The sequence below is a fragment of the Takifugu flavidus genome, chromosome 5 (assembly GCF_003711565.1).
Source record: "Takifugu flavidus isolate HTHZ2018 chromosome 5, ASM371156v2, whole genome shotgun sequence".
NCBI classification, from domain to species: Eukaryota; Metazoa; Chordata; class Actinopteri; order Tetraodontiformes; family Tetraodontidae; genus Takifugu; species Takifugu flavidus.
This window is the reverse complement of record NC_079524.1, coordinates 8,505,058-8,531,596: the sequence shown is the minus strand read 5'-3', so window position 1 is coordinate 8,531,596 and position 26,539 is coordinate 8,505,058. Positions and strand designations below refer to the sequence as shown.

At 42.6% G+C, this 26,539-nt stretch overlaps 4 protein-coding genes across 6 annotated transcripts; 3 read left to right on the top strand and 1 right to left on the bottom strand.

The window, feature by feature from the left end:
- Positions 1 to 1,010: 1,010 nt before the first annotated feature.
- smim15 (small integral membrane protein 15) lies at positions 1,011 to 1,658 on the top strand. The gene has a single exon (XM_057033596.1). The coding sequence runs from the start codon at positions 1,042 to 1,044 to the stop codon at positions 1,264 to 1,266; it is 225 nt and encodes a 74-aa protein (XP_056889576.1). The 5' UTR covers positions 1,011 to 1,041; the 3' UTR covers positions 1,267 to 1,658.
- Positions 1,659 to 13,531, bottom strand: ndufaf2 (NADH:ubiquinone oxidoreductase complex assembly factor 2). The gene is made up of 4 exons (XM_057033595.1): positions 13,332 to 13,531; positions 5,000 to 5,089; positions 4,034 to 4,074; positions 1,659 to 2,293 (listed from the first exon to the last, which is right to left on the bottom strand). The coding sequence occupies exons 1-4, from the start codon at positions 13,444 to 13,446 to the stop codon at positions 2,057 to 2,059; spliced, it is 483 nt and encodes a 160-aa protein (XP_056889575.1). The 5' UTR covers positions 13,447 to 13,531; the 3' UTR covers positions 1,659 to 2,056.
- A 72-nt stretch (positions 13,532 to 13,603) lies between these two features.
- Positions 13,604 to 20,138, top strand: ercc8 (excision repair cross-complementation group 8). 2 transcript variants are annotated; one of them, XM_057033584.1, is made up of 12 exons: positions 13,604 to 13,962; positions 14,089 to 14,184; positions 14,247 to 14,348; positions 14,895 to 15,018; positions 15,596 to 15,677; positions 16,798 to 16,866; positions 16,945 to 17,011; positions 17,513 to 17,616; positions 18,021 to 18,145; positions 18,377 to 18,574; positions 19,253 to 19,348; positions 19,733 to 20,138. In XM_057033584.1, exons 1-12 carry the CDS (start codon positions 13,886 to 13,888, stop codon positions 19,796 to 19,798), a joined length of 1,206 nt encoding a protein of 401 aa, XP_056889564.1. In that variant the 5' UTR covers positions 13,604 to 13,885; the 3' UTR covers positions 19,799 to 20,138. The 2 variants fall into 2 exon arrangements, with proteins under 2 accessions (XP_056889564.1, XP_056889565.1); XM_057033585.1 differs by lacking the exons at positions 16,798 to 16,866; positions 16,945 to 17,011 and having other exon boundaries at positions 17,518 to 17,616.
- A 562-nt stretch (positions 20,139 to 20,700) lies between these two features.
- On the top strand, positions 20,701 to 24,333 carry elovl7a (ELOVL fatty acid elongase 7a). 2 transcript variants are annotated; one of them, XM_057033587.1, is made up of 8 exons: positions 20,701 to 20,971; positions 21,962 to 22,039; positions 22,114 to 22,304; positions 22,500 to 22,580; positions 22,679 to 22,735; positions 22,819 to 22,924; positions 23,002 to 23,138; positions 23,217 to 24,333. In XM_057033587.1, exons 2-8 carry the CDS (start codon positions 21,976 to 21,978, stop codon positions 23,463 to 23,465), a joined length of 885 nt encoding a protein of 294 aa, XP_056889567.1. In that variant the 5' UTR covers positions 20,701 to 20,971; positions 21,962 to 21,975; the 3' UTR covers positions 23,466 to 24,333. The 2 variants fall into 2 exon arrangements, with proteins under 2 accessions (XP_056889567.1, XP_056889566.1); XM_057033586.1 differs by lacking the exon at positions 20,701 to 20,971 and adding an exon at positions 21,067 to 21,577.
- The last annotated feature ends 2,206 nt before the right edge of the window (positions 24,334 to 26,539 follow it).

The window sequence follows — 26,539 nt, the reverse complement described above, 5'->3', positions numbered from 1 at the left end:
TTTGCCCTTCCTTTAGGCACATTCCAGTTATTTTAGCGTAGTATTGTGCAACGTGCTCTTTTTCCGAGCTCTCAACTCAAATAACTACATCTCCCAAGATTCAATACGATTCTCAACCCTACCCAGAACGAGCGCCAGTACGTGACGACACTTCCTGGAACGCTCGCGATTGTAGATGTCGTGGATTTAAACAGAAAAATCTCAGCTCTTCGGTAAGATATGTTGTTTGCATGAAAATTTTCCTCAGGTGCTTAACAAAATAGTAGCTCTAAACCTAGATACATTTACATCCTTCGATGTAGCGCTGCTTAGCTGAGGGTAACGCTATTGCTCTATTAAATTAGGCCTCCTCCTTAGCTAGTGTTGCTAAAGTTGGTGGGAATTGAAATCTAAATTTGCCAGCTGACAATGGCGCAAACAATGCTTAGTCGTTTAACCGGGGATTTTTTTCGCCTTGATTCTTTAAGGGCGTAGAATAATATATAGTATAAATGGTTCTTTATTGTTAGCTACATGCTAGGTAGCTTAAAACCATTGCGTTAGGGGAGCATGCCACGTCGAAATTCTCTTATTCAAGTTACAGGATTAAGCTAAATTTGATTATAGCCGCATTAAACTGTGCAAGAGATCACTGTACGTACTGGGCTATTAATTCACTTTCGAACATGTTTTAAATACTCTATATTGTTTGAACTAATCACTGTCAATGATTAGCAGAATAAAACAGCATTATTATTATAAACCAGCATTTGTTTGTATTCATTATTTTCTTAGTCTTTTCCTACGTCACATATTTCTATAATTTTCAGAAAAAAGAAATATAAACAATATAGCATGAACACGTTTTAAAACATTCTATAATGATAAAAACGATCAATTAAAACTTGTTGATCTTAAATCAAAGTTCAAATTTCCATGCAGATCTGTTGTTGCCATGTTTTTTAAAAAAATATATAAATCCGCCATCTGACTGTTTACTCCTCTCTCTCCCCTTTGATACTCATTCTCAGGTTTGACTGAGCTTCAACTTTGCCAAGCAGCATGATTGATATTCAAGGATGGGCAGAGTATGTGGTGGAGTGGGCTGCCAAAGACCCCTACGGATTCCTCACCACTGTCATACTTGCTCTCACACCCCTCTTCATCGCCAGTGCGCTAATGTCCTGGAAACTGGCCAAGATGATTGAAGCACGTGAGCGGGAACAGAAGAAAAAGCAGAAGCGCCAGGAAAATATAGCCAAGGCTAAGAGGACTAAGAAAGACTGATCCTGCAAAAGAACAATGAGGGCTGCCACCATGCTCACATGCCCTCTTTCCCCCCCACACAATAGGACACAGTGCCCTTTCTGTGTGCCTCAGGTCTGGGGGTTTAGAGGACGGACACTGTACCCACAGGCCTAATGGTGCCGACATGGACAGTAGTGCCCGCAGAAAGCTCGTCCCATTAGGGCTTTGACCTGAAGACCACAGTAGTCTCGTATCTGTACGATGCTTTTGTCCTGAGATCCACTGATAATTCTGTGCAGCTGTTGCAAAATTGCATTCCACTAGCATCCATTTTCTGCTAAAATGTCAATGTAATGACTGAAGTTGTCATTTTTCCAGCTCCCTGAAATACTGCTTTGTAATCAATAAAGTTTTAATGGTTGATAAGTAAATGTTTTTGCTGCAGATTTATTAGACCGGCTCCAGACATATTTCAATACACTTAAAAATGGTGAATGGAATTGGTGCAGTCAGAGATAAAAGACAGCATGATCATTTAATTTAGCTTGTCTGCAAGATTCTATCCTGGGTTTATCAGATATATGAAGACATTTTAAACCATGACTAAATAAACCACACAAAAAGTGGTATGGCAGCTTTAAAAGATTCCAGATGTTCCTACAAATTACTGACAGTGGGCCACATTAGCGTCTTTTATTTATCTCCCTTTCAGCTATATAAAATGACTGTTCGGGGTATATAAATATCCATCTAATGTGGTTTTGCCCCGTATAAACAGCCAGGAAAAACATACTTTAACCATTGCTGACAGTCATGCATGTGCAGGTGTCTATTTCTTGGGCATCCAGGAACCAGGTTGGAAAGTGTTTCCAGTGCTGATGGCATCTTCACCAAATTCCTCTTTGCCAAAGCTGGTAGTTGCTGCATGTCCTTTAGTCACAGTCTTCACTGGAGTTGCCACCAGGCCTTCCTCGTACTCCTTAGCCCGTAGGGCCAAATCTTTTTCCTCCACTTCCATAGCCTTCAGTTTGATCTGTTCCCTGTAAGATACATTCTTCAGCAGCTCCTATAATAGAGAGACACAAAGTACACTGTACTCGTGGTTTCTGCAGGAAAACCAGGAAAGATATTTTCCACTGAATTATTAGAAAATTGAATTTGCAATCAATTTTCAGCAAATCTATAAAGTTGATATACTCATACTACCCTCATAGTATGCAAGGAAAACCTTTGTTGCCTTTCTAAGGGCCATCTTTGCTGCAGATGTGCCAAGGTTCCATGCTGAGTTTGTGGGGAATCTATATATAGGAGCACTGATCCTTGAAAGCAAACAAAGCTGTTTCTGGCTTATTAGCTTCTAATAAACACCATAATAATTTAAAGCGACGACATCGTGCTACCAAGGAAGACAGCTCCCCTGCCTCGACCTTTGGGCAGATTCAAAAGTGGATATTCCGGCAACCGCTGTGCTATGCGTGATGGAATTTCGAAGATGCGGCTGTTGTTTACTTCAGTTGAATTGGATTTGGTTGCAACTGTTTGACTCTGGAACTCTGAACAAAAGCATTTTGTGGAGTGCTCGATCAACAAAGTGGTGAGGAGATCATTTTGCGGAAAGCTATCCCTTTAATCAGCTGCCTCTGTCCAGACATCACAAACTTTACCAACTACTGAAAAGTGCTGGAGACAAGTTCCTCTGGGCAGCTTCCAGGAACAAATATCTCTATCTGTTCAGTATAAAGTGGGGCATTTACAAGGAAAAGAGCAAGTGTGTTCAATTAAATCATCCAATAAACTCAGGTTAAAAGGTGGCTGGAACAGGTTGGTAAACGACCACAGCGGTCAGGCATTTTTAAAATAAATACCTGTCCTAACTCATGGAAACAATCGTAATGAAAACATAGTCCACAAGTGGGGTGGCTATCCATTTGAGCTGCAGCTAGTGTGTCCAGCGACGTTGGCCTCGACTGCGCATGGGAAACCAAAAAGAAGGGAGGACTGGGCATAATGCTGTGGTGTGTTGGCAGAAGGAAAGGGCTGAAAAAGAGAGGCGAGAGCAGTGGCCAAAAAGCCCTGCGTTTAAGAGGGGGGCAAACATACTGAGCTGCTTTTCCAGCCTGTTAATGACAGGATTTAATCCAATCAATTTATGTCGGCTTGGAGCAGGAAAAGAGAGAGCGTGACAAGGGATAGGGTAATGTGCTGGGAGTGAAGCCTTGGCCACATCAACACTGTCCAGCTGTCGATGGCAGCTATTGGGCAGACACAAGGCAGAAAATTGGAAGAGAATGTTCTGGCAGAACAGGCAGGGGATGGCATTGGCCGCTGGCATGGAGAGAAGACTGAGAGTTACAAAGAGTGCCTGAGTACTGGACTTCCAAGGGATTTCCTATAGACCCACATTTCACTGGCCAAATCATTTCCAGCATTCGCACATATAAAGCGCAATAAACCCAGTGAGAGGTACATGAAGGGAAAAATTGCTCTGCCATCTTGGAGACTGAAAACACAAAAAGCTTTTGCTGCAAGAAAGAAAAAAGAAAGTAAACTAGGACATGGCGCTTGTGAGGCTGTCTTTACTGTTTTTGCTCGCTGTCTCACCATCAATGCACTTTAGCTGTTGTTTATTTTAACACAAGTCCCCTAAAGTTCCAGGATTCGGTTTGAGAATGGAACATAAAACAAATCAAAGCTTTTCTCTCAACATCCTGCTCCTTTCACTCCCATGTAACCAGCTCCCTCGAGTCCAACCATCAGCACAGTGGGGAGGCGAGAGACAGAGAGAGAAAAAGGGGTGTCGGCGTACCTCGATGGAGGGGGGCTCCTTCCGTCTGCCTCGGATCCAAGCTGGAGGAGTAAGACAGGAGGAAAACAAGAAGAGTGAGAAGAAAACACCCACATAAACAAAGAAAAACCTGCAGTTGTGTTAAACTGCAGCTGCAGAACCCGTGTTTTGGGGGCATCGCTGCAGTTCAGCTCGACTGTTGTGTAACTAAGAAAAGTGGGGAAAATCACCCAGGGTTTTCTGGGGTGGTGGCTCATTTAACTTGGTGAACTATGGGGAAATAAGCAGCACTGTAATATTAACGTTACACACATGATAAAGACATAGCCCAGATAGGGTTTTAGCCTATGCATAGCATGGTCCCCATATCCCAAAAGAGAAAGTAAAGATCTGCTCTGATCTTTGAATTTGAAAGTACACACTCTGTCATTCTCCATCACTGCCTCTGTCCTTCTTTCTGCTCTTGAGAAGAACAATGCCTGTCTGTCTGTCATTTCGCTCTCTCTTTTCCTTTGTAAAAGAGTGCTATTTTGGCTGAGCTGGCTGTACAGCAGAGAAGGTTAAGAGACAGAGAGATTTTCTGACTCCTCTTCCAGCGAGCACAGGGATTCTGGGCCTCTTTTATCCCTTTCTTATTTGCATCCTGATGAAAATGCATGAGGGATAGGGCGAAGCAGGATGAGGGGTTTATGGTGGATAAAGCCAGCCTGAGACACAGGGAACAGTTTGTATCCAGTTGTAAGAAAATTGAAACACTTTTTAATCGTACGCTTGTATAACACCGCAGAAGGCAGCTTGATAAACTTGTGAATACCCACCATCTTGGAGTACGACAAAGAAAAAAATAACAACACAATGGATTACCTTAGAGCCTGACAGATGCCTGCACGGATTTAATATTTATTTTTTTTAGGCATTGCCTCGTGAACTCTGCTGGTCAGATCATCTGCTGACCGTAGTTAGGAGTTAGTTAGCGTCCAGACTTACCATCCCACTCTGATGGTATGCTGCCTTCCAGATATTCATATTCTGAGGGGTTGGCCGCCTCTACCATCCGCTTGGCACGCACGAGCCTTCCTGGGATACAAACAAACAAAAATAAAACATAGGCAGAGGGAGCATGAGTGAGATGGAAATGCTCAACAATGATGCATACAAAACGCAAAGGAATACAAACAAACACGCAGAGGCCCAGATGCAATGTTACTCATCTCCTGCTCGCACAAACGCGGCGATGCAGACAGACACACAAATGCACGGAGGGATGACAACACTGCGACAGGCCATGGATGATTACCTCGTGGCCCACGGGCCCCTCTCCTCAGATCTTGCTGAGTGGCTCCAAATCTGGGCTAAGCCTTTATGCAAATCAACCTTCCTTAAACCCGACCAGCCAACCACGGCCCCCCCTCACTGTCAACCTCTTCCAATCACAGCTCTCTGGCTAACAATGCCCTCCAAAATCAACATCAAGCCTAGCTAGAAACAAAAGAGGTCAGACATCATAGAGAACAGGAGAGACACGAGCCGCTTGGAATATTAAGTGCTCCTTTTCCTATTCATATACAGCACAATGCCTGCTGACTGGAAGGCCACCTCCAATTATTGTTGGGTGAATCTGCTGATGAGACCATTTTAAATACCGCACAATGACATGGGTGGAATGAAAAGAGAGGTACGGAGGAAGCTAGATATAGATATAGAGTAATAGATGGCCAGTTGTGGGCTGTTGTGCGTTGCCATAGAGTTTCCTACAGCGATGGCTGATAACAGGTGCCGCATTTCCATAGTTTCTCCTTGCAGTTACCTGGGCATTCATCCTTTGCAACCATCCCTCTGAAAAATGAGGTACAGAGAACGCTGGTAGAGGGGGGAGACAGGGAGAGGGGGAAAGACAGAGGGACAGACATGATGCATGGCAGAACATAGAGAAGAAAAATGGACGGGCAAGGAAAACAACACGCTCCAAAACACAGACGATCCGTCAGGATTCCATCACTGCTTCTTTGCAGATGACTGGACGTGGACAAATGGTGGCGAGCATCTCCGTCCACATCCCAGACTGATGGCCTTAATGTTTACTTCAGCTATAACAGATAGCTATGGCACAGGGACGGATGAATGATGACAGTCAAAAGTTGTTAGGTGTGTACAGGGGGAGGCTGGGTCTCTGCCTTCTTGGTAAAGCCAAAGCTGTTCTGACAAAAACATTCATTCTATTTACTCATGCTGCCTTGCGCGTGCGATTTCCTTCCATACTTTACCCAGCCTATATAGTAATCAGGTCAGCTAATTAGGCTACAATTGCTTTGGATCCCACTAGATTGCCACTATAGGGCCTTTCAGGCTCCATCAGTGCGGCTTCAGTTTTTTGTAATAGCCAAGTCTTCAGCTATCCAGGAAAATAAAAGGTTGTTCTATCTGCATTACTTCAGTAATTATGAATACATTTACCAGGTATGTTAATTACAAACAGCTTGTGTCCATATTTGCATTTGGGTGTGGGGATGGAATGGCGCAATTATCATCGCTCTCCTGCAAGCAAAATACTCTTGAACTCCCCGTACAAATGATTAATCTCTTGTCTTGTTGCTTCCGTGGTGCGACTATAGCCATGGCTTTTACCCACGGATTTGAATGACAAATGCAATATGTACATATATTTATGGAACCCAACTCATACTTTGTGGGAAGAGATTTGTCAGACGAATTACAACCGCAGAAGGACGCACAATGCAATGCACCACTTCCTGACAAAGGGGTTCAACGTTAGAAAATAACAAATTGAATCAAAACAGCATACAGAGATTTAAATCTATCAAGAGGGGAGATGATAGGAAATAAGCTTTGTCTTAGTTCTTTGATCTTCTATTCTATTATTTGTTCCTTCTACGACTGGTGCACCCGGCTACATTATTGAATTTCCATCTGTTCCCTGTTTATTGCGTACCTGCATTTAAAAAAAACCACAACAACAATCTCTTTTGGTATAATAATGTCAGTAATTTCTAAATCAAGTTCTACCTGCTAAATACTTTAACTGCTAAAACCACATAACGCAAAGAGAGACACAGAGAGAGAGCGAGAGAGCTGTGAGGAGCTCTCAATCTCAGTGGGGCCCTCTGTGACAGGTCTACCTACATACACGTGCGCACGCACGCATGCACACACTGGTTAGAGAGCAAGCAGATTAACCTGAGGGACAGGAGCGAGGACACTGCCGTGAAGGACAAACGCAGTACTGCATTGGAAAGGGGGAGGGGCCAGCGGAGGGAGCAGTGAAATCCCATGGCATAAATATTCATGAGCCATCTCACCTGTCTGAGCACAACTCATCTGTGGGCTTCTCTGTGGAAGCGGAGGGGGATGGGAGGAGGAGGAGACGGGGAGGCAGGATGGGTGAGGGGTTGGCGTGGCAGCTTCATCGAGGGCCAATCACGCAGCAGGTACGCCTATCCTTCCTGCTCCTCTGAATAAGATGTGATGTGCGCTGAGGGCTGCTCTCTGAACCCTGAACACACCCTGCTAAACTCCATCACTTGCTTCCACACATGTGAGCGAGCAAGTGCGCGCACACACACACACACACACACACGCACACACAACCCTCAACTTCACACATGCTCCCAGGCGACTACAGCTGTGGGCGGACCTGGGAGGGTTTTCAACACAATATCATTCCAGGTGCGTCGGGCTGCCTCTGGTGGTGTGAACTCCATCTTTGATTACAGACACAAGATGTCAGGGGCTTCAACTGGCAACGAGGCAGGTAGCAAAAGCCCGCACGTCTCAGAACAGAGGGAGCCTTCTGTGCCCTGATTGCAAATATCTGTCTTTATGTGTGTTCTCTTATTAATGCCCAAACGGGCCTATTGTGACTCAAGCTCAAGGTTTCAGGTGTTGCAGTTGTATGTATAGGGCTTTCAGCCCTTCCACTATGCCTGAACAAAGGACCATTCTGCAAGCCTGGCTGAGCCTGTTCTGTTCCTGTCCATCTGTGCAACATGTTGGGAAAACCAGTATGTGCATGGCAACGGACTGGTTTATGAAAACTGGCTGACTGAGGAGTATCAATGACACAAGGACATCCAGGTGCCAGCACCAAGACCGCTTCTCTCTTTCTTCCCCTCTTGCTCTCCAATCGCTGGGAAAATAAGGCATGGAGGGGATGTGTGAGACCTGTAACCACGGTTACCTACTAGCCCTGAGCCTAGTGACGAGGTTTAGAAAACACTAGCGGTAGTTGTAGATCAGCTCTGGGAGATCTGGTGTAAAAGAGGCCTGTTGCTGCTCATCTTCTTTATACTAAAAGTCTTATCGCAGAGCTATTGCAGTAAAAACAAACATAAAAGTTTGGCCATGATAATAAGAAAACGTCCTCCCATTCTGTTTTACTTTTAACCGAAAGGGATTGCACTTAAAGTTGGAATCTTCGATGCCTGCCGGGTTATGGACAAAGAACCTTGGCCACCATGAAGTCAGTGCCCTTTGTGGAGGCTGGAGAATGGAAGCACCACTTCCTCCCCTTCCTCCACGTCTCCTTGGAGGCTCCTGTCTGTGATGTCCATACGCTGAGCTGTCCACCCCTTTCTATTCGCCTCCATCACTCTCATCCAACACCCTTCCTATGCCATCAGCTTCAGTCAGCCTTGCTCCCTCTCTCCATTAACCTATCTCCACCTTCAGTCTCTTCCTCTCTGTCTGGCTGCCTGTTCCACCCGCTAATTTCATCCTTTCTGTCAGAATGCCTCCCTTCACTTTTACTCCCTTCATTCTTCCCCCCACTCTATAATTTCGCCCCATATGTCAGCATCCCCCTTGTTCTTTGTCACTCACTTTCCGTACCCCACCTTTTTTCCACCCTCCGCTAGTCTCCCTCGGCCTTATCTCTCTTCTGCCTTTCTACCGGATTAAAAATATTCTGAAATGAATAAACAGGGGCAGGCTCGGTCTGCCTTTCATTCCCCCTAACGGTTTTTGTTACACCCTGAGGTATCCAATCATCATGGTGGCTCGTAGAGAAACATGAATGCGTGGGACCATATTACTTTATATTGAGTGACAAGAAATGTATGAGAACCTTTGGGAATTCCAAAGAATTCCAGATTCATTTTGACCCAACATGTGATTCAATCATTATCTTCACTAAGGGCATTGACAAATCTAATTTACAATAATACACTTTATTGAGAAGAACCAAGTTTGCTTGTTATAACCAAGTTTACAACAAGAAAATGCTAATGTGACCCAGGCTTTGTCAGAAAGAGGGAGCAGAGGATCTCAAATGTACCCCCCCCCCTTTACATAACGCTGGAAAAGGTTACAAAGTGATTCCGAAGCAATTCACCAGACACTTTGGGACTGTGGCTGCTCTAACAAGAAGTGGGCGCCCACTCAAAACCACCCCACGAGCAGCACAGACCCATCAAGGACGGAAGGGAACAACCCAGAGTGAATTGAAGGCATCACTGGAACTGGCCAACATCTGCATCGAAGCGTCAACACTGAACAACAGGGTGTCTGGCAGGACACCATTAAAGAAGCTGCTGCCTACGGAGGAGACCCATGCTGCAGGCTGACGTGTGCAAAAGAGCACAGCAACAGTTTTATGGACTAATGATACTACGAACACACAAACCCAACATCTGCCGTAAAGACACAGAATATTGTAACATCATGATTCGGGCCTGCTTGGCTGTCTCGGGAACCAGCCGAGAGGAGGACGTGTCCCCAAGTGTGGAGAAAAAACCTTGTGGATAATGTTTGTCGGCCAGCTGAAACTCTGCAAAAGTGCGGTGATACAACAGGACAATGGCCTCCAAACACTGGAGCCAAGTCAGTGTCCGGACCTCAGCCCCATAGGGACACTATGGATCGACTTAATGCAGCGCCTTTGTTGTGCTTGCATCATCATTTTACTAAAGCCTACTGGACCATAAATATATGTATAAAATATGATCTGAAGAGTTTACTGGGCTGGGCAAATGCTGGAACTACTGGATTTGGAGGTTGGCCACATTTATAATGTTTTACCACAAGTTAGAGACATGCTGCTTCTCACTTTCGGCATCTATCTATTCAAATGTTTTTTTAATGAAGCATTTAAGCCGTTGATGGTGTTGCTCCACATCATCATACACAAACAAATGCATGCTTGGCAACCGGAATACAGCAATATGAGATAAAACCACACGGCCTCACTTTAATGATTAAACAACCTTCATTTAAACCCCATGCTTTGCAAAGCTGCTGATCAATTAAAATGATTTATGGTAATGGCTCTGGACAGAGCCATTACATAGTAAACACTGACTTGGTGTCCTACTGTAGAAATAGACTTTCCTTCATCACACCCCGGGGATGACTTGTGGCAGGATAAACAGCCATTTGGACCCTCAGCTCTCTCCACTGTGACTCTTTCCTTGGAAATATTCGACTTGAATCAACGCTCCGATGACACGCAGCCATCTGTTATTGTGTTAAGTGTGTTTTCGTATGTAGCGGGGAGGAAAATCGCGTCGTTGTGATTTCAAATACAAGCAGATGCAAAAGCATTCAAACACACACAGCGTGTACCCGCTACGCCGAACAAGCACACGTTCACAATCATAGATGCACACACGGGTACCACTTGCACACAAAGAAATCTTCCCTCAATCCCCAGGGTCATCCGTCCTGGAATAGCAGAACTGGGGCCTTTTTGGTATTTCACTTCACATAACAGAGCTGGGGAATCAAATGAATAATAGACAAAGCGTGAGGGAGAGTGATAGGAGGACAAGTCAATGCATCTGTTCCTTACAACAGTGGGGCACACCTCAGAAGAACCTCAGAATGCTCTCCATTCTGCAGACGGGAGAGGACCAGGAGATTAAAACTGCATGGCGTGCACTGTTAAAATGAATAGTGCTAAAAATACATCCTTTCACTGACACATGAAAAGAAACTGCCTTTCCCCTGTCCAGTATTGAGCAGCCATTGATTCCAAGACAAAGGCTACACCTCCTCAAAGAGGTAAGAAAAATAGCAATCATACAGGCAATTATTTTCAAATGTGCCTGCAGCAGCCGATAATGTCAATGCGAGTCTCTTCCTAAATAAAAGGAGGCAAGGCAGGCGTCAAAGCTGCGGGCTCACCACCGAAGACAAATGAGCCCATCCGCAGAATGCTTTGCTTTCATCTGGGCAGCTTGACATGACACCCCATGCAGTGTGAGGCAGAGCTGGGCCTGGAGGACAGCTGCATACAGAGGGGAAGGAGAATATAGATTCTTCTCCAGTCCTATTCAGAAAAAAGCAAGCCAAAGATCTTCTAAGAAGACCAATGTCGGAACGCCAGTGGCTTTCTCTTGTTGTCCTGCCATTGATGACTTATCAGTAGGGCCTGAATGCCTATAGCAGTTTCCTCTATGGTACAGCAGAGCACAGTAGGCCCTCCTCAGAGGGTCCTTTTCTAAAGATGGAGAAAAAAGGCAGGCATTCTTCCTTGCTAGGCATGAGCTTCAGACTCTGGCGTTTTCATTATGATGTGGAGCAGCATCTGAGGAAAAGGCGAACAGAAAGCACTCTGTTGGATCTAGCTCTCCCTATCACTGAACTGTTCTAATGTTAGGAAGAGAAATTATTGACTGGAGTCATTTCAAAAGAGAACATTTAAAAAAAATAAGGACCAGCAGGAGATGAATAAACATATGGACCTTGGAAGAAAATAGGAAATAGTTGTTGCAGCCAAATAGGACAGCAGATATGTATGATGAAGGGAAGGATGGACACAAAACAAGGCAGGGGATTTAACCACTGGTGCTGCACTGGAAAGCTCCGCGGTCCATGCCTTAAGGCCCTAAGCCCGTGGTCGGCCTATCAGTTTAAGATCAAAGTGAACATGCTTTAGTAGACATATTGATTGAATAATGCATTTGCTTTATTTCCGCCCGGCTGCATAGAGGGTTAAAAGAGAGACACAAATGTTTGCCTCATATATTTCTAATTGTGTATTACAAAGGTATGTAGGTCTGTGGACATACCAGTCTAGCGTTATATCAGCGTTTGTTTCAGACCAGTTATTTCTATAAGCCAACCGTGCTTAGTGTCAGTCATTGTGAATGGACAGTGAAAATGGTCCCATATGGTAGCGTGCTGGAAAACAGTCATCAGGGATGTCTCATTTGAATGGTCTGACAGCCGGCAGTGGAGGAGCAGTCTTAAAATGAATTATAAATATGAGGTGGGTGTACGCTTCTTGGCAGTCTGATGAAAAAAAGGTAAAACATGAGTCAAGACGTTCAACCTGCCAGAGGTTTCTTTTGCAGCACCAAAGAAAATCTTTAAAAAACTAAACAAACAGAAAAAAAAACACCAGATATGTTGATAACTATTATCACACTATATGTATCATAACTATCTAATGGTCTCTGGGGAAATGAACACTTTTTAGAATGAATTATCATGAGAGGGAGATGCACAAAAATGCATAGGTAGAATAAAATCCACCCCACAAACCGTCCACAGCTTAGACACACACATCGATTACTTTTGCCATAAGAGACGCCTGGTGCAAACAAGCAAAAGGTCCAGTGATGAATACCCAACACTTTAAGGTGGAGAGCAAATAAAGGTCTTGCTCATTGACCTGTGATTACTGACCCATGGTGTTTAGTCTAGTTAAAGTACAGAGCAATAATCTATAATGGTAAATAGATGAGATAATGGCTCTGCTAAAGCATAGGTGCAGACTAAATGTTTGTCCATAACTTGGTTTTTAAAATTAGACTTGCAAAACTTCAGATAATCTAACACATTTCTTTAAGACACCAAACGAGGGATGAAGAATGTGCTATAAAGGCATGTAAATAAACGACAACACCTCCAAATATGAGTAAAATATAACATTTACGACTAGATTCAACTGCGCTTTAACAGTTTTTCGATAGGATGAAACAATATTAAAGGTCCTGATTGAAGCGGTTGCACCATCTAGTGGTTACACTTTGGTACTACAAGCAAACGAACGAAAGCATTAAAATAAAAGTAATTGCAAACCATTTAATAAAGAAGACAGCGAATGGTATATTGATAAAGTCAAATTACAAGAGTTTTCCTTAAATATAGTAACGGTACGGTATAAGTTATATTAAAAAGATGATGAGAGATGGGTTAATTTCGCTGCGGTTAATACTAAACAGCCTATGGACAAATTACAAGGACAGTTAAGCAGTAAACTAAACATTTAGTAGCTTTTATAGCTTATAAAACTTCTACAAACTCGTCACATAAAATGTGACTGAGGTTAAAAGGTTAAATTTAGCACATCGAGGCTTACCTGTCCATGTCTTTTGTTCCGGGACGACATAATAGTTATTCCCTAAATGATCTGTTCCAACATGCTCACGTACTATTCCAAATGTACGCCGTAAAACACCGAGTATTCTGCTCATTTTCGGTGCGACACCAAAATATTATGGTCCGACACTGTGCTGTGTGCCCTTTCCTGTATTGATGTAAGTCGCTCTCTGGTTGGGTAAATAAATTTAATATACGAGTTGATGATTGGGCGGCAATAAGTCAGCAGCCAATCACGGCTTTCGTTACTGGTTTGACGTCACAACCCAATATGGTGGCTGTGAGAGTTTGCCTTATCGAAATTGCTAGAAAAATAAGCCATGTAACAAAATGAGAAACTCGATTTAAATGTTAAACCTGTATTAATTTATAATTGAACTTTGGATTAAATTGTATGCGTCATTCAAAGCTATCTCACAATGCTTATACTTATTTCAATGTAGGTAGTATGTTAGCCGAAAAGGGTTAGCTAACGGGTTACACAAAAACAAGGATCCTGCTGTTGAATCTAAGATGTGTTTTGACCCTTGAAAAATGTTAGCCTTTTTAACAGCAAGACGAGCTGGTTTGGATGATCCCTTGCGACTGAGGCGCGCAGAGTCGACGAGAAGGTGAGATCCAATATAGAATGTCTGCGTCTTGGTTTGTCACAGGATAGAATTTTCTAACTTTCTACAAAAGGTTTAGATTGTAATAGAACATATATTAAGGTGCATTCTATATTATATGTCTTCAAGGGTCCTCAATTTGAAGTTGAACCATGACAGGGATGTGGACAGAATCCATGGAAATGGCATCAACACCCTTGACATCGAAACAATAGAAGGCAGATAGTAAGTCCATTGTGTTTGACTGTACGATTATTCGTTGAAAAACGCTCTTTTGTGTTGTTTAGCATGCTGTCCGGTGGAGCAGATGGAGTGATCGTCGTCTATGACCTGGAGAATTTCAGTGGTAGTCAACAGTACACCTGCAAGGCTGTTTGCACAGTAGGCAGGTGAGCGTTACTTCATTAGTTTCCAGGAGAGGGCAGTCGTTTCTCGAGGTATCACAATGAATCAGGTCTTTTAAGGCAGGGGTTTCGGAACCCAGTCCTTGAAGGTAGTAAACCGCCCGGGTTTTGTCCTCCCACCAAAGACACCCAGGAGAAACTGTTGTCTCCCCGGTAGGGCCAAAAACCCGGTTGGAGTGCAGCTCTTGAGGACTGGGTCTCCAGCTTCCCTGGTTTTTATGGACCAAAACTACTGTATATTTACACAAGTTTAATAGCCTGTAAAATGATTATTCTGTCTTTTATGGGTTTAGATTACTGTGAATGCAGGTATATTATTCAGATCCACACAGAATTTAAGGCAATGAAGGTAAATAAGGCAGTATCCCATTCTGATTTCATTCACCTTTGCGGCTTCAGCACGTTATTCAGTTTTGTAGGTGAATCTTACTATAATGGTGGAAGACCACAGATTAGACAAGAATGAAAGCATGTCCTTATAATGTTCTATTATGGTTGCAACTAATTTGTGATTTTGACTTTTCCATTTAGATCCAGTCGGCATGTGCACAAATTCAGTGTTGAGACAGTCCAGTGGTATCCATATGATACTGGGATGTTTGTATCCAGTTCTTTTGACAAGACAATGAAGGTCTGGGATACTGAAACACTGAAGGTACCAAAGATGTCCCAATATTTATATATGTCCCCTCATTTACTTTATATACCTATGTCAATTTCTTTTTTTTGTGATCCATTTTTCTATGACACTCAGCCTTCTATGGCAGGCCCTTACCTTGACTAAAGTTTCACTGGAACCAAGACTACTTGTGTAGGTCAAAGAAGGCAAAGGAAGAGAAGCCAATTAATTGCTGTGCTGTACATGAACACCCTCGAATAATTCTGCCACTTTATTATGTAAATTGCATTGCTGAGCACCCATAATGTATTTGTGTATATGTAATTTTTATGCAAACTAGCCCCATCAGTATGTCTGTGAGCCTTTTGTCTGCGTCCATGTTGGTTCTCTTGTGTAGTGACAGAAAGCCTTTTATGACAGTAAAAAAAATTACATCATAACCTGCTTACTTTTATTTCTACTCATTCAGATTCAAACATATTTCAAATATTTAAAACATAATCTTGTTTGGAGTAGACTCTAGTTATAGTCACTAGGGCAGTATACAAACATTAATGGACACTGCAGAATAACATCTTTTTTTGCATCATTTGTGCGGTTTTTATTTTTTCAGCCTGCGGAGGTCTTTGAGTTTGAGGGGAATGTCTACAGCCACCACTTGTCACCCATCGCCAAGAAGCACACTCTCATTGCAGGTGGGTGTGTGTGTGTGTGTGTGTGTGTGTGTGTGTGTGTGTGTGTGTGTTTGAGAGTGTGAGAATTCAGCTAGAGTTCCCGAGAGTTTGGTCATGTGGTGCAAGCTTCATAGACATATATTTATCGAGTACATTGCAGACTACCTCAAACTATTTTTAACTAGTTTTTGCCCCTGGGTTAAAAAGCAGCATGTTACTGGGGACGACAGAAGCAGGTTACACTTCCGTTTAGGTTGATGGACAGATTTCTATGAATACAAAGAAAACAAACAAGCAGACATGGTATCAGGGCCCCATCACTATGTCACTAGACAGGATCAGCAGGTAACTTGCTCCTGATGAGTGTTTGCTCTCTGAGTTCTTTCTGTCACACTCTCACACACTTACATTATCACTGACACGCCTGTTTTCCGCACAAGAGACAATCACAGCTTCTTGCTTTGCCCTTAGTTGGTAAGGATTCTTGTCAAACTAGTTAGAATTCACCCTGCAGCATTTACTTAGGTAGAACTTTTAAAGGGATACTTTCCTCAAAAGCACCTTTCATTTATTAATATTCATTTTTTAATACTTGTGTTCTGGTTTCTCGCTCCTGTCCCATGCCTATACTCTGGTAAGCTGAATTGTATAGTGAATAACACTGAGATTTGTCTATTACCACAGTTTTTTCAAAAATGCCCACCATGTCCAGGGTGGAACAATTAAAATCAGAGTGGAACAATTAAGCCTATGACAAAGCCTAACATAAAGTTATTAGGCATCCAGCAACACATCTCACTGATCTATTAACACATACGTCCACCTTGGAATTCTTGTGAGGTAATGCAATACGTTATATGCTAGGTATGTTGTAGGTTTTCAAGTTTCTCGCAGTAGCCTGTTGAAGAGCTACAGCCTTGGGACAGGCACAAGAATGCCTGGGTATCTGTTTCGCTCATGCAAATTCTATTCTGTTTTATTGTAACTTCATTTATTTCACTTTTCTATGCAATATGGACAATCCATGTTTGTCTGTCCAGTTTAATCTGAATTGAGCAGTAGAAATCAAATTTCCTGTCTTTTAAATGTAATTTTATAAAATAATAAATGTGTCTCTCAAGTGACTGTCTGTGCTTTGCAGTTGGCACCAAAAACCCTAAAATCCAGCTGTGCGACTTAAGATCAGGATCAAAGATTCATATTCTACAGGGTCAGTGGATCAAATGCAAACACTTGTGCAGCCATTTTTGAATGCACAGATATAATAAACAATAACTCTCCCATTTAGGTCACAGAGCAGAGGTCCTGTCTGTGCGGTGGTCGCCCAGATATGAGCACATCTTAGCCACTGCCAGGTAAGGGCCCGATTCCCTCACTGAAATCACGTGTTTTAGCCTCACTGCCATATCAAAGATTTGTTTATTTCAGTTTTGTTTCTTCCTTATTGTTCTTGTCCAACCTGTTTTGACACATGTGGCCACATCACAACCCAAACTGCCAACACATTGCAGGCTAACTGCTAGCCTTGTCAGGATAGCATATGGTAGACACGGTCACCACCTGCTTTATGCTACATCGGACATGCTAATTAACCATTTGGGATCAGAGTGCTGCTGTCTCAGTGGAGTGTAAGTGATTTTGAAAACAAGTGACATGGAGAATCTCTCAGTTATTCTATTATGGAGCAGCATGTTAATTCCCCAAAGAAAACTCAGTTTCAAAAACAAACAGTGGCTTAGACACTGTCGTACATGAAGCTTGTCTATAAATCCAAACACGTGTCTAAAAGACCATTTTGCGGAGTTTTCTCTACATTACTCCGTGTTTGTGTAAATAATTGATTCCTTCCTTCTAAGTGCAGACAGCAAAGTTAAAGTGTGGGATGTGCGTCGGGCTTCCAGTAGTCTCCTAACTTTGGACCAGCACAATGGAGACAAAACAAAAGCTGCCTCTGAAACAGGTACAGATGGTTTCAAATGTTCCTCCTATTTCCTTTGTTCCTCCTTTTGTCTTGCTTAATCCTTGGTTTATATATTTAATCTCAATTTACTGTCCCTTTAACTCTTTTTATATTAGCTTGAGAATATGCAAACTACACAACCTGTTGCAAGGGGCAAGCTATGTTTAATGCTTTGAAAAAAAAGGAGTAATTTAACTATCAAGGAACTTTAGTTTTTCAGATCAAAACCATTTGCATACATTGTCTTTTTTCTTAGATAACTGTAATCAAACCCCAACTATATTACATTGTCTAATGTGCCGTGGAGGTCTGACTATCAATGAGTCTTTTTTACTGGGTTCAGTAAAGAAAACCATACCAAAAGATGGAAAACCCCTGTCATAGTTTGACCTCTATTTAATTAGTGAACACGGCTCACAACGGCAGAGTGAATGGACTGTGCTTCACTAGTGATGGTCTTTACCTCCTCACTACTGGAACTGATGATCGTATGAGATTATGGAATGGCGCCACTGGGGAAAACACACTGGTGAGAGCCTTTACTCCTTCTGTATTGTCTTTTTTTAACAACCATTAATACAAAATTACTATACAGGAGGAAAAGGGCTTTATTTGATTTCATATTAACTTTGATTTATTGATTCGTTACATTATTTCAGCAATCATTTAATGAGATTTCTATGATTTAATTAGGTGAATTCAATAGCCAGTGCAATTTATTTTTTCACATTTCAACTCGCTGACATTGTTTTTTCCTTAGGTAAATTATGGGAAGGTCTGCAACGAGAGTCGTAAAAGGCTACAGTTCACAGTGTCGCGAGGCTGCAGCCCGGAGTTTGTGTTTGTGCCCTGCGGAAGCTCCGTCGCCATGTATGCCCTCCACACCGGCGAGCTGATTACCATGCTTAGGGGTCACTACAACAATGTCGACTGCTGTGAGTTCCACCCAGACTACCAGGTGAGTTCCAAACAGTTTCTGCAGCTGTATTCTCTCTTTTTTTAACTTATTCTGAGCAACTCGACTCCAACGGTAGTCAGATGAATTGATTTCTCAATAGAAACAGAGCGCCTTTCCTTGTATTGCACTGTTAAATCAACTTGATTTAACTTTAGATCTGTTAGTTTATTGTCTTCTTTATCCAGATTAGATTTTGAGAAAGTCACTGAGAAACAGAACTGTAAAATAACACATTTATAATCTTGATTTGACTTGTAGTTTTATGTGTATTGTCTAACATCATGCCTTTAATCAGATCAAATACTGTATCAGAGTTATGCCTCACTCATCGGAAGTCAAGCCCTTTCTATTGGGCAATATGTCATCCGGTGTCCAATTTGCTTACATGCAATATAAGAATGCAGAGCAGCCTGTCAGTAGACGACCTTTTTGGCTGTAAAGTCACCGATCTGTCTCGTGATGGTAACAGAATGTCCCAGGAGTTCTGCGGCATGTGGAAAGTTCAGAGCTCATTAACTATATTTCTCTTGGCCACCATCTTGCTTGTTAGCCTTTGTTTTCTTCTAGCACTGATGTCACTGCAATGGCATTAAAGAGGTTTGCTGAAGCAGCACACCTTCAAGTGCCGGGACATGGATGCGAAGGAGTGGTTAGCTCCAGTGTTCTTTCTGTGTGCAGGAGCTGTATACTGGAGGGAAAGACTGTAACATTTTGGCATGGGTTCCTGTCCTTCGAGACCCAGACGAGGAAGAAGAATCAAACTGCGTAAATAAGGTTGGAAACAAAATGAGAGATTTTAGAGAGAGAATTTAGAGCCAGGTGCCTGTATTCTATGTTAGAGAGTTTTTAATGACTATGCATTCATGACAGACTTTAGAGCATAACCTGGCAGCGTCATCTTTGGAATCTGAACTATGACAGTGGTTTCTTGCACGTAGCGCTACATTCGTTTCACAGGGTTGTGACTTTTCTGCACTCTAGATGTGCTTTTGATGCTACAGGTGGCTGCCAGTCAAGTCTAACGTTCCTGCCCAAATTTTTCGAACACCAAGCTGCAGGTGTAACCTGTCGCCAAAACAAATTTCCTGTGTTCTATATATGGTTGCGATGATGTTTCCATCAAAGGATGTGTTAATTCAGCCTGTCTTGTCCTTACAGGGTGTTCAAGGACCATCTTCGGTAAATCCTGCCTTTCAGGACGCATGGAGCAGTGATGAAGATTGATCGTGATGCTGCTGTTTTGAATATCTGAACACACACAGGAGTGCCATCATATAAATGACCAACCAACCATCTATATTTAACTTAATAACAATGGCTGCAAAGACAGCTATGGTTAAGATAATTATGTGATGGAGTTTAAGTTCTTTTCAGGCAAAAATGGTGGCCTTATAAATGCAAACAATTGTTTGTTTTTTATGTATGATAATATGGTATTGGTATTTGTATGCCCATGTCTGCATGCAAAAAATAGACATCAAAACTGACATGACATTAAGAAAATTGATGGTTTTTTTACTGATAAAAATATTGAGAATAAATATTTATTATTAATTCTCAGACACATCGTTTTGCTGTGTCAGATTCCCCCCCCCCCCCCCCCCCCCCCCCCAATAAAAAACATTACAGAGCTCAGATCTGAGCTTTGTAAGATGTTGCAGTTCTGTCATCATCTTTTTTGTTTATGCGACTGCACCTCAGTTTAAAAGACACTGCCCATAATCCTAAACCAAACCGGTGTGAACACCCAGTTCTTTATGTGGGCAACGAACAATAAGCACTGTTCTGTTGTCATCAACTGCAGAATACTTTGCATTGATTTGTTTAGCAAGTTTGGCTGTTAGCATAGTCTGAAACCAGCAGCAGCTCCAGGGAGTGGCACTGAAACCCTTTAGTTTTCCACATTTCGCACAAGCAAACGACCAAAATCACCACTACCATCATCCATTTTTCTTTAATGATCTCTGACCTGAATTCTAAAGAATATTCTAATAATTCTTGGGAATACTATAGGGAATGAAGCTGTCCCTTAAATCATAATAAAGCACTATGTCGTCCTTTAATGAATCTCTGATAAACTGGCGGTTTTGGGTGAGAGCTTGTCCACAACTGCGCTAGTTTTAGGCGAGTGGACCTGAAACCAACTTCCGTGTGTTGCAAAATCTTTCGATGAGACATCGCTTAACAATGAAGCTGCGTTGAAACGGAAACTGGCCAATCGGCGTCTGAGAAAGCTTGAGGCCACGCCCAGGTGAAGGACCCATAAGGAGCGTGGAGCGCGCGCAGTAGAAGCGCGTGGCCGCCGGGTCTAAGTGGGTACACCTGCGCTCCAGTTGTAGGCGAGCCAAGAATTTGGATACAGAGCGAGGACCGTTTGAGACTGCAGCAGCGTTGAAGGTAAGTCATTTGACTTTGCGATATGTAACGGGTTTTAGTTAGGTCACCGTCGGGGGAAAAACGTAGAAGTTTCGGTGATGGTGAAACGCGCCCGTGATTGCGACTACATCATTTCCTGCCCTGCAGGGTTTGCTCGCGCTGGACGTTAGACCCGTTCCCCGTCAAGTACGTCACCGGGCAGGATTCACCTGGATACCTGATACTAATGGATGAAGGGGGAGACTAAATCCATGGAAAATTAGTTATTGTCTACAACTAATGTTCACAGTGACATTTACATTGATAATACCTGTTTTCGGATGATGGGCCACATAAGAGAGATGCCATTGACAGGTTTATATATCCCAAGGCGGTGGGACCATATTTATTTAAAGATTTGTTGTCCACATGGCACGCTTGAGATCCCAGAACTGGAGATCCCAGTTGGAACTACCGAATTCCATGTTCACCCATGGCCGTACCTTGATTAGGATCGTTCTGCATTCTTGTAGACACACCTTGAAACCTGTCGTATAGGATTATTGTAAATGACCGCGACAGCAATGAAGCTGATGCGTTTTCATTTCATGATTCATCCACATGTTTGGTTTTTCAAAAGTAACAAAGGTGCGTTTGGTGTGGTTTTTATTTTTATTTTTTTGTTAAATCTATGTTTCAGTATTCCCACTTTTAGGTATTTGCCTGGAGTGATTTTTTTTTTTTTTTTTTTTTTTTAAACCTGTTGATCTGGTAATTTTGAAACTTGCCTCACCGGAAATTGTGGTGATCAAAGAAAATGTGTCTTGTAGTAATAAGGTTAACTTGCGCAAGATGTAAATGGAAACGTGTTTAGAAAGCAGGTCTGTGCACTTATCCCGAAGACTCATTTCTGGGTGTGTTTAATGAGCTACCCAGTTTTAATCGAGCTCATTTTCCACTCGTGAGTGACGCTAAACTGCTTTTAATGCCAGTTTCTTACTACAATTAAGTCCATTTCTATCTTTTCTACAGGATTCTGCCTGAAAATGGAGTTTGACCACATTAAGTCCTCCGCTGCCCTCATTTATGATGAGTTCATCCAAAATGCTGGTGAGTTTTAGCGTTTATGAGAGGTTGGCATGTCTGTCGTGTCCTCGGCGTTAACCCTGCAGCTCTGTGTGCAGACTCTCGGACAGAGAGCTGGTTCCTCATGTCATCTCCACTCCCACAAACGATCGTCATCGCAATATACATTTACTTTGTGACATCACTTGGTCCTCGGATAATGGAGAACCGTAAACCTTTGGACCTGAAAGGAGTCCTCATCTTCTACAACTTCAGTGTGGTGGCTCTGTCAGTCTACATGATCTATGAAGTGAGTCAGTCAGTGCACAGCAGGCGTTTGCTTTTTTTTCGTTTTTTTTTCTCCCACATCTACCATAATTGAAATGCGCACATTTATGGTTATTACATTCTTGTACTCTGTTTTCTGTTAATGACTACAATCAATCTTATTTTCCTGAAATTCTACATTAGTCATTCAGACTTTTTAATCCAACTGTCCTCTCAGTTTATAATGTCAGGATGGGGGACTGGCTACTCATTTCACTGTGACCTGGTCAACTATTCTGAATCACCTCAGGCTTTAAGGGTATGTCTCCCTCACATCTGCCCCAGCATGTATTGTAAATTCATGCTTTGCACATACATGAAGTCTGTCTTATCTGCACTTGTCATATTCTCCTGTAGATGGCAGCAACCTGCTGGATTTACTATTTCTCAAAGTTCATTGAAATGCTGGACACAGTAAGTTGCAGTCATCATTCTATTTTTTTTGTTTTTATCATTAAAAATTTGTATTCATGCATCTTCCCCCTTCTTCCAATCAGGTCTTCTTTGTGCTGAGGAAGAAAAGTAGCCAGGTGACATTTCTTCATGTCTACCATCACTCAATAATGCCTTTCACCTGGTGGTTTGGAGTTCGATTTGCACCAGGTTAAACTTCTTGACGTTTTCTGACATCAGATTGAATTGTTTCTTGTGACTGGACTCTAACAAACTCATTGTTCCAGGTGGGATGGGGACGTTCCATGCTTTGCTAAACTGTGTGGTCCATGTTATCATGTACACTTACTATGGGTTGTCTGCCATGGGCCCCAACTACCAGAAGTACTTGTGGTGGAAAAAGTACCTCACCACCATTCAGCTGGTATGAATATCTCCTCTCACAGAGATGGGTGTCTGTGTTAAATTTCTGTAGTGTGACTTTGTTTTCTGTTTTATTCAGATCCAGTTCATGCTGGTGACCACCCACATCTCCCAGTATTTCTTCATAAAGGATTGCCCCTATCAGTTTCCCATCTTCATCTACATCATTGGCCTCTACGGTTTGATCTTCCTTTTCCTCTTCATGAACTTCTGGTACCACGCTTACACCAAGGGGAAGAGGCTTCCTAAAGTGCTTCAGGCCCAGATGTGGGCACACCACACCAATGGAGTTATTAATGGGAATGCCAATCATGAAAAGGATGAGTGAAGCAAGGCGTGGCTCATCACAGAACAAAACCTCAGACTGGCTCGGCGCCAGTTTGGACTATTTGCAATAGACCGTCTTTAAATTATCTCAGAATTATAGTTCTGATCTGTGAAGCTTTGAAAGTCTTTCACTCTCCTACAGCTTAGTTTTGTATATTTCAATTTTTATCACGCACTGAAAGAAAAGCCATTTATATAGGTCTGCTTTGACTCTTCTGAGTTGATGAAATGTTTTAGACGTCACAGCTTCAAGTCGTTTGAAAGCAGAAAGGGTGTCTGTTGCTTTTGCTTGCACACGCATGCCCACTTCTTGATGACTTGGAACACAGATCAAGTTTTTACAGCAGTCAATTTATGTTCCTGACTAAGTTTCCTATGACGCTTTGGTACAACCACAATGCCAGAGAAGAGGCGTGATGGCCTACTGTTGTTCTTGTAGGATCCAGAACAGATGGACTTAAGCTACTTCTGAGACCAAAGTTATTACACTAATTGATCATTTAGCCTGTCTAAAAATAGTTGCCTATTTTTAAGGTAACTATTTGTGTTGCAGCTATGGGTAAAGGGGTGTTGATGATTGGAATCAGGCTGTGTCTGTCAGCTGATGTCATCTGGAGTAGTTTTTATGTTATAATGACCTTTAAGTGACTGTAACATTATGTTCTTTGTGGTGTGAGTGAGAACACAGGATCAGCGTTTACAAAGGGAAGGGGTCACTCTTTAATTCAAAGCCTGTCTAAAGAAAATAGTCGTTTTGTATTTTTCAGTTTTGTTACTTGCACCAAGTGTTACAGTTGTGAATTTGTGATATGAAATGTTTATTATATTTTATATGTATTTATACAAAAATAAACATGTGCTATTCTCAAGTGTTTCTGAACTGTAAATATGTAGTTTAAGAATCGCACTCAGATGTCTGCAGATGGTCTTGTCTGTGCAGAACTTTATGTAAATGGGGCCCAATTGTTCGGACGTTTTCTTCGTTTACCACCAGGGGGTGCAATTGGTGATGTGCCAAAGCTCTTCTAAAGGTGGGTGAGATGTGAATGAGTGCTATCATTCTTGTATCCAACAGTTAAGGGTTTGTGGAGAGGGGTTGTTTTTTTTAAATGTCACTGGTGAGCTGCTTCTGAAGGTTACAGACATATGGATAGGCAGCACAGTCAAAGAGTGGAGGAAAAGAATTACTCCCAACATGAGTAGTCGCACCAACCAATGTTTGTCTAAGCCAGTCTTGCAGTTTATTGATACCATGCATTTGGACAAGACAGCCCTTTGATCCAAATATACAGTATGTATTTAACACACTTAAGTTGGTGAACTGCATGGAGAGGCCTGGGCTCCACTGAAACCCCTGAAGGTTTGCTGCATACCTGGCGTCAAGATGTTGGCAGATTTAAGTCCTGCCTGAGGTGGGGCCACCATGTTATCCAGCACATGCTAGTGTGGATGTAGATCTGGGATTATTCGGATGTATGTATGCTTAGCAGGCTCTATTGGTCTTTGCATAGTGATGTATTTTCTGCATTTTAATCAAACTGTACATGAACCACCGGCATTTAAATAGCCTACAGCATTTCACCATAACAGTTTTCGTAAAACTAATGTTGATGCACCCTTTTAAATGACCAAATATTCTCCACATTTGGTGTAAAATGCCTCCACGACTTAGTCCAGCTGTATCGATATCTAAACGCGTAGATGCAGACTAGCTGTAGCTTTGACTCTTAAATATAGCGTCTGGATGCCATTTTCACTGCTCTGTGGTGATTAAGGGTTGCTATTTAAATCAGCAGCGGCTCATTTGTGTCACCGAGTGGCAACGCACACCATCTGCAAACGGGGCTTTTATTCACTTGCCAGAAGAGTTGTCAAAGCCGACATGCTGACTGAGCTATCATCCACTGTGTGATTGCATGTCTATTTTATTATGAAATTTGTTTTTTGCTGCCTACACACAGAATTCATCTGCAAGCTTAATAATTATGCAATTAGACCCATGTGCCTCAACGACACAGGCTGGGGGACGTCCTTGTTTGATTTTCCAAATGGAGGAGTCACGATCAGAGTAGGCGTGAGCTGTAGATCAGAGAGGAGGGGACGGAAGTATCCCGCTCAGGTCACGATGTTTCCACACAGAGGCACGACTGCACAAAGTGGGCCCTGCATTTCTTGCTTGTAGAAGGGTGACAGCACCCTGGATGCTTTCTGGAGAAGCTCAGCAATAAACAATATGCGCTGACTTGGAGAAAACACAGGCTGCTAACACTGCACCAAAAGAAAAAAAAGGACTGTGCAGCACCGACAACCAGCAAAACGCTGGAAGATGTCGCAGTTGTGAGGAGGATGAGGCGCCCATTTGATGAAGGTGAATCTAATTGTGCCGTGGTCACATCTAGTGACCCCCTCAATGGAGATTATGCAAAGTGAATTTAGTCAAAGCTTTTAATGAGCAAGAGTTGACCCCCCCAACTCGCACACAGACACACACAAGCACGTACCGCTGGGTCTGTCATCAGCGGACCAGATGGCTCTGAGAATAATCACTGCTTTTTTAGATAATTGTGGGTACTTAGCTGTCCCAATAATAACCCAATCTCTCTGTCTCTGTCCCTACCTCTGCCTCCCTTTCTTCCACTCTGTGTAAAGCCCGTGTAAAATAGTCTATCCTTTTAGAATTCAAGTCCAAAACAGGATCAGCACGAACCAAAATGATGGAATTATATGTTATACTGGCACCATTTGAGCTCCACTTGCTGGCGCCTGATGAAACCGTTGATGATGTCCTCATTTATACACCCACCACTCAGACCGTGGGGACAGTAGGAGGACGGAGGACACGGGGCTGATTTGGAACACAAATGAAGAACTTATCAGGGTGGACACGTTCGCTTAGGTCACATAACCGATCTAAATGTAATTTGCGGGCGATCTGTGGGGGCACCTCCGGTCAATTTAGCCCAATTGAAAACGCTGACTGGACAGAATATGTAATCCTTAACTGATTGGTTCTGGGCCACCCACCGGAACAGAAACAGGGGGGTTATCAGGACGCTTGCACCCCGTGAGCACGGA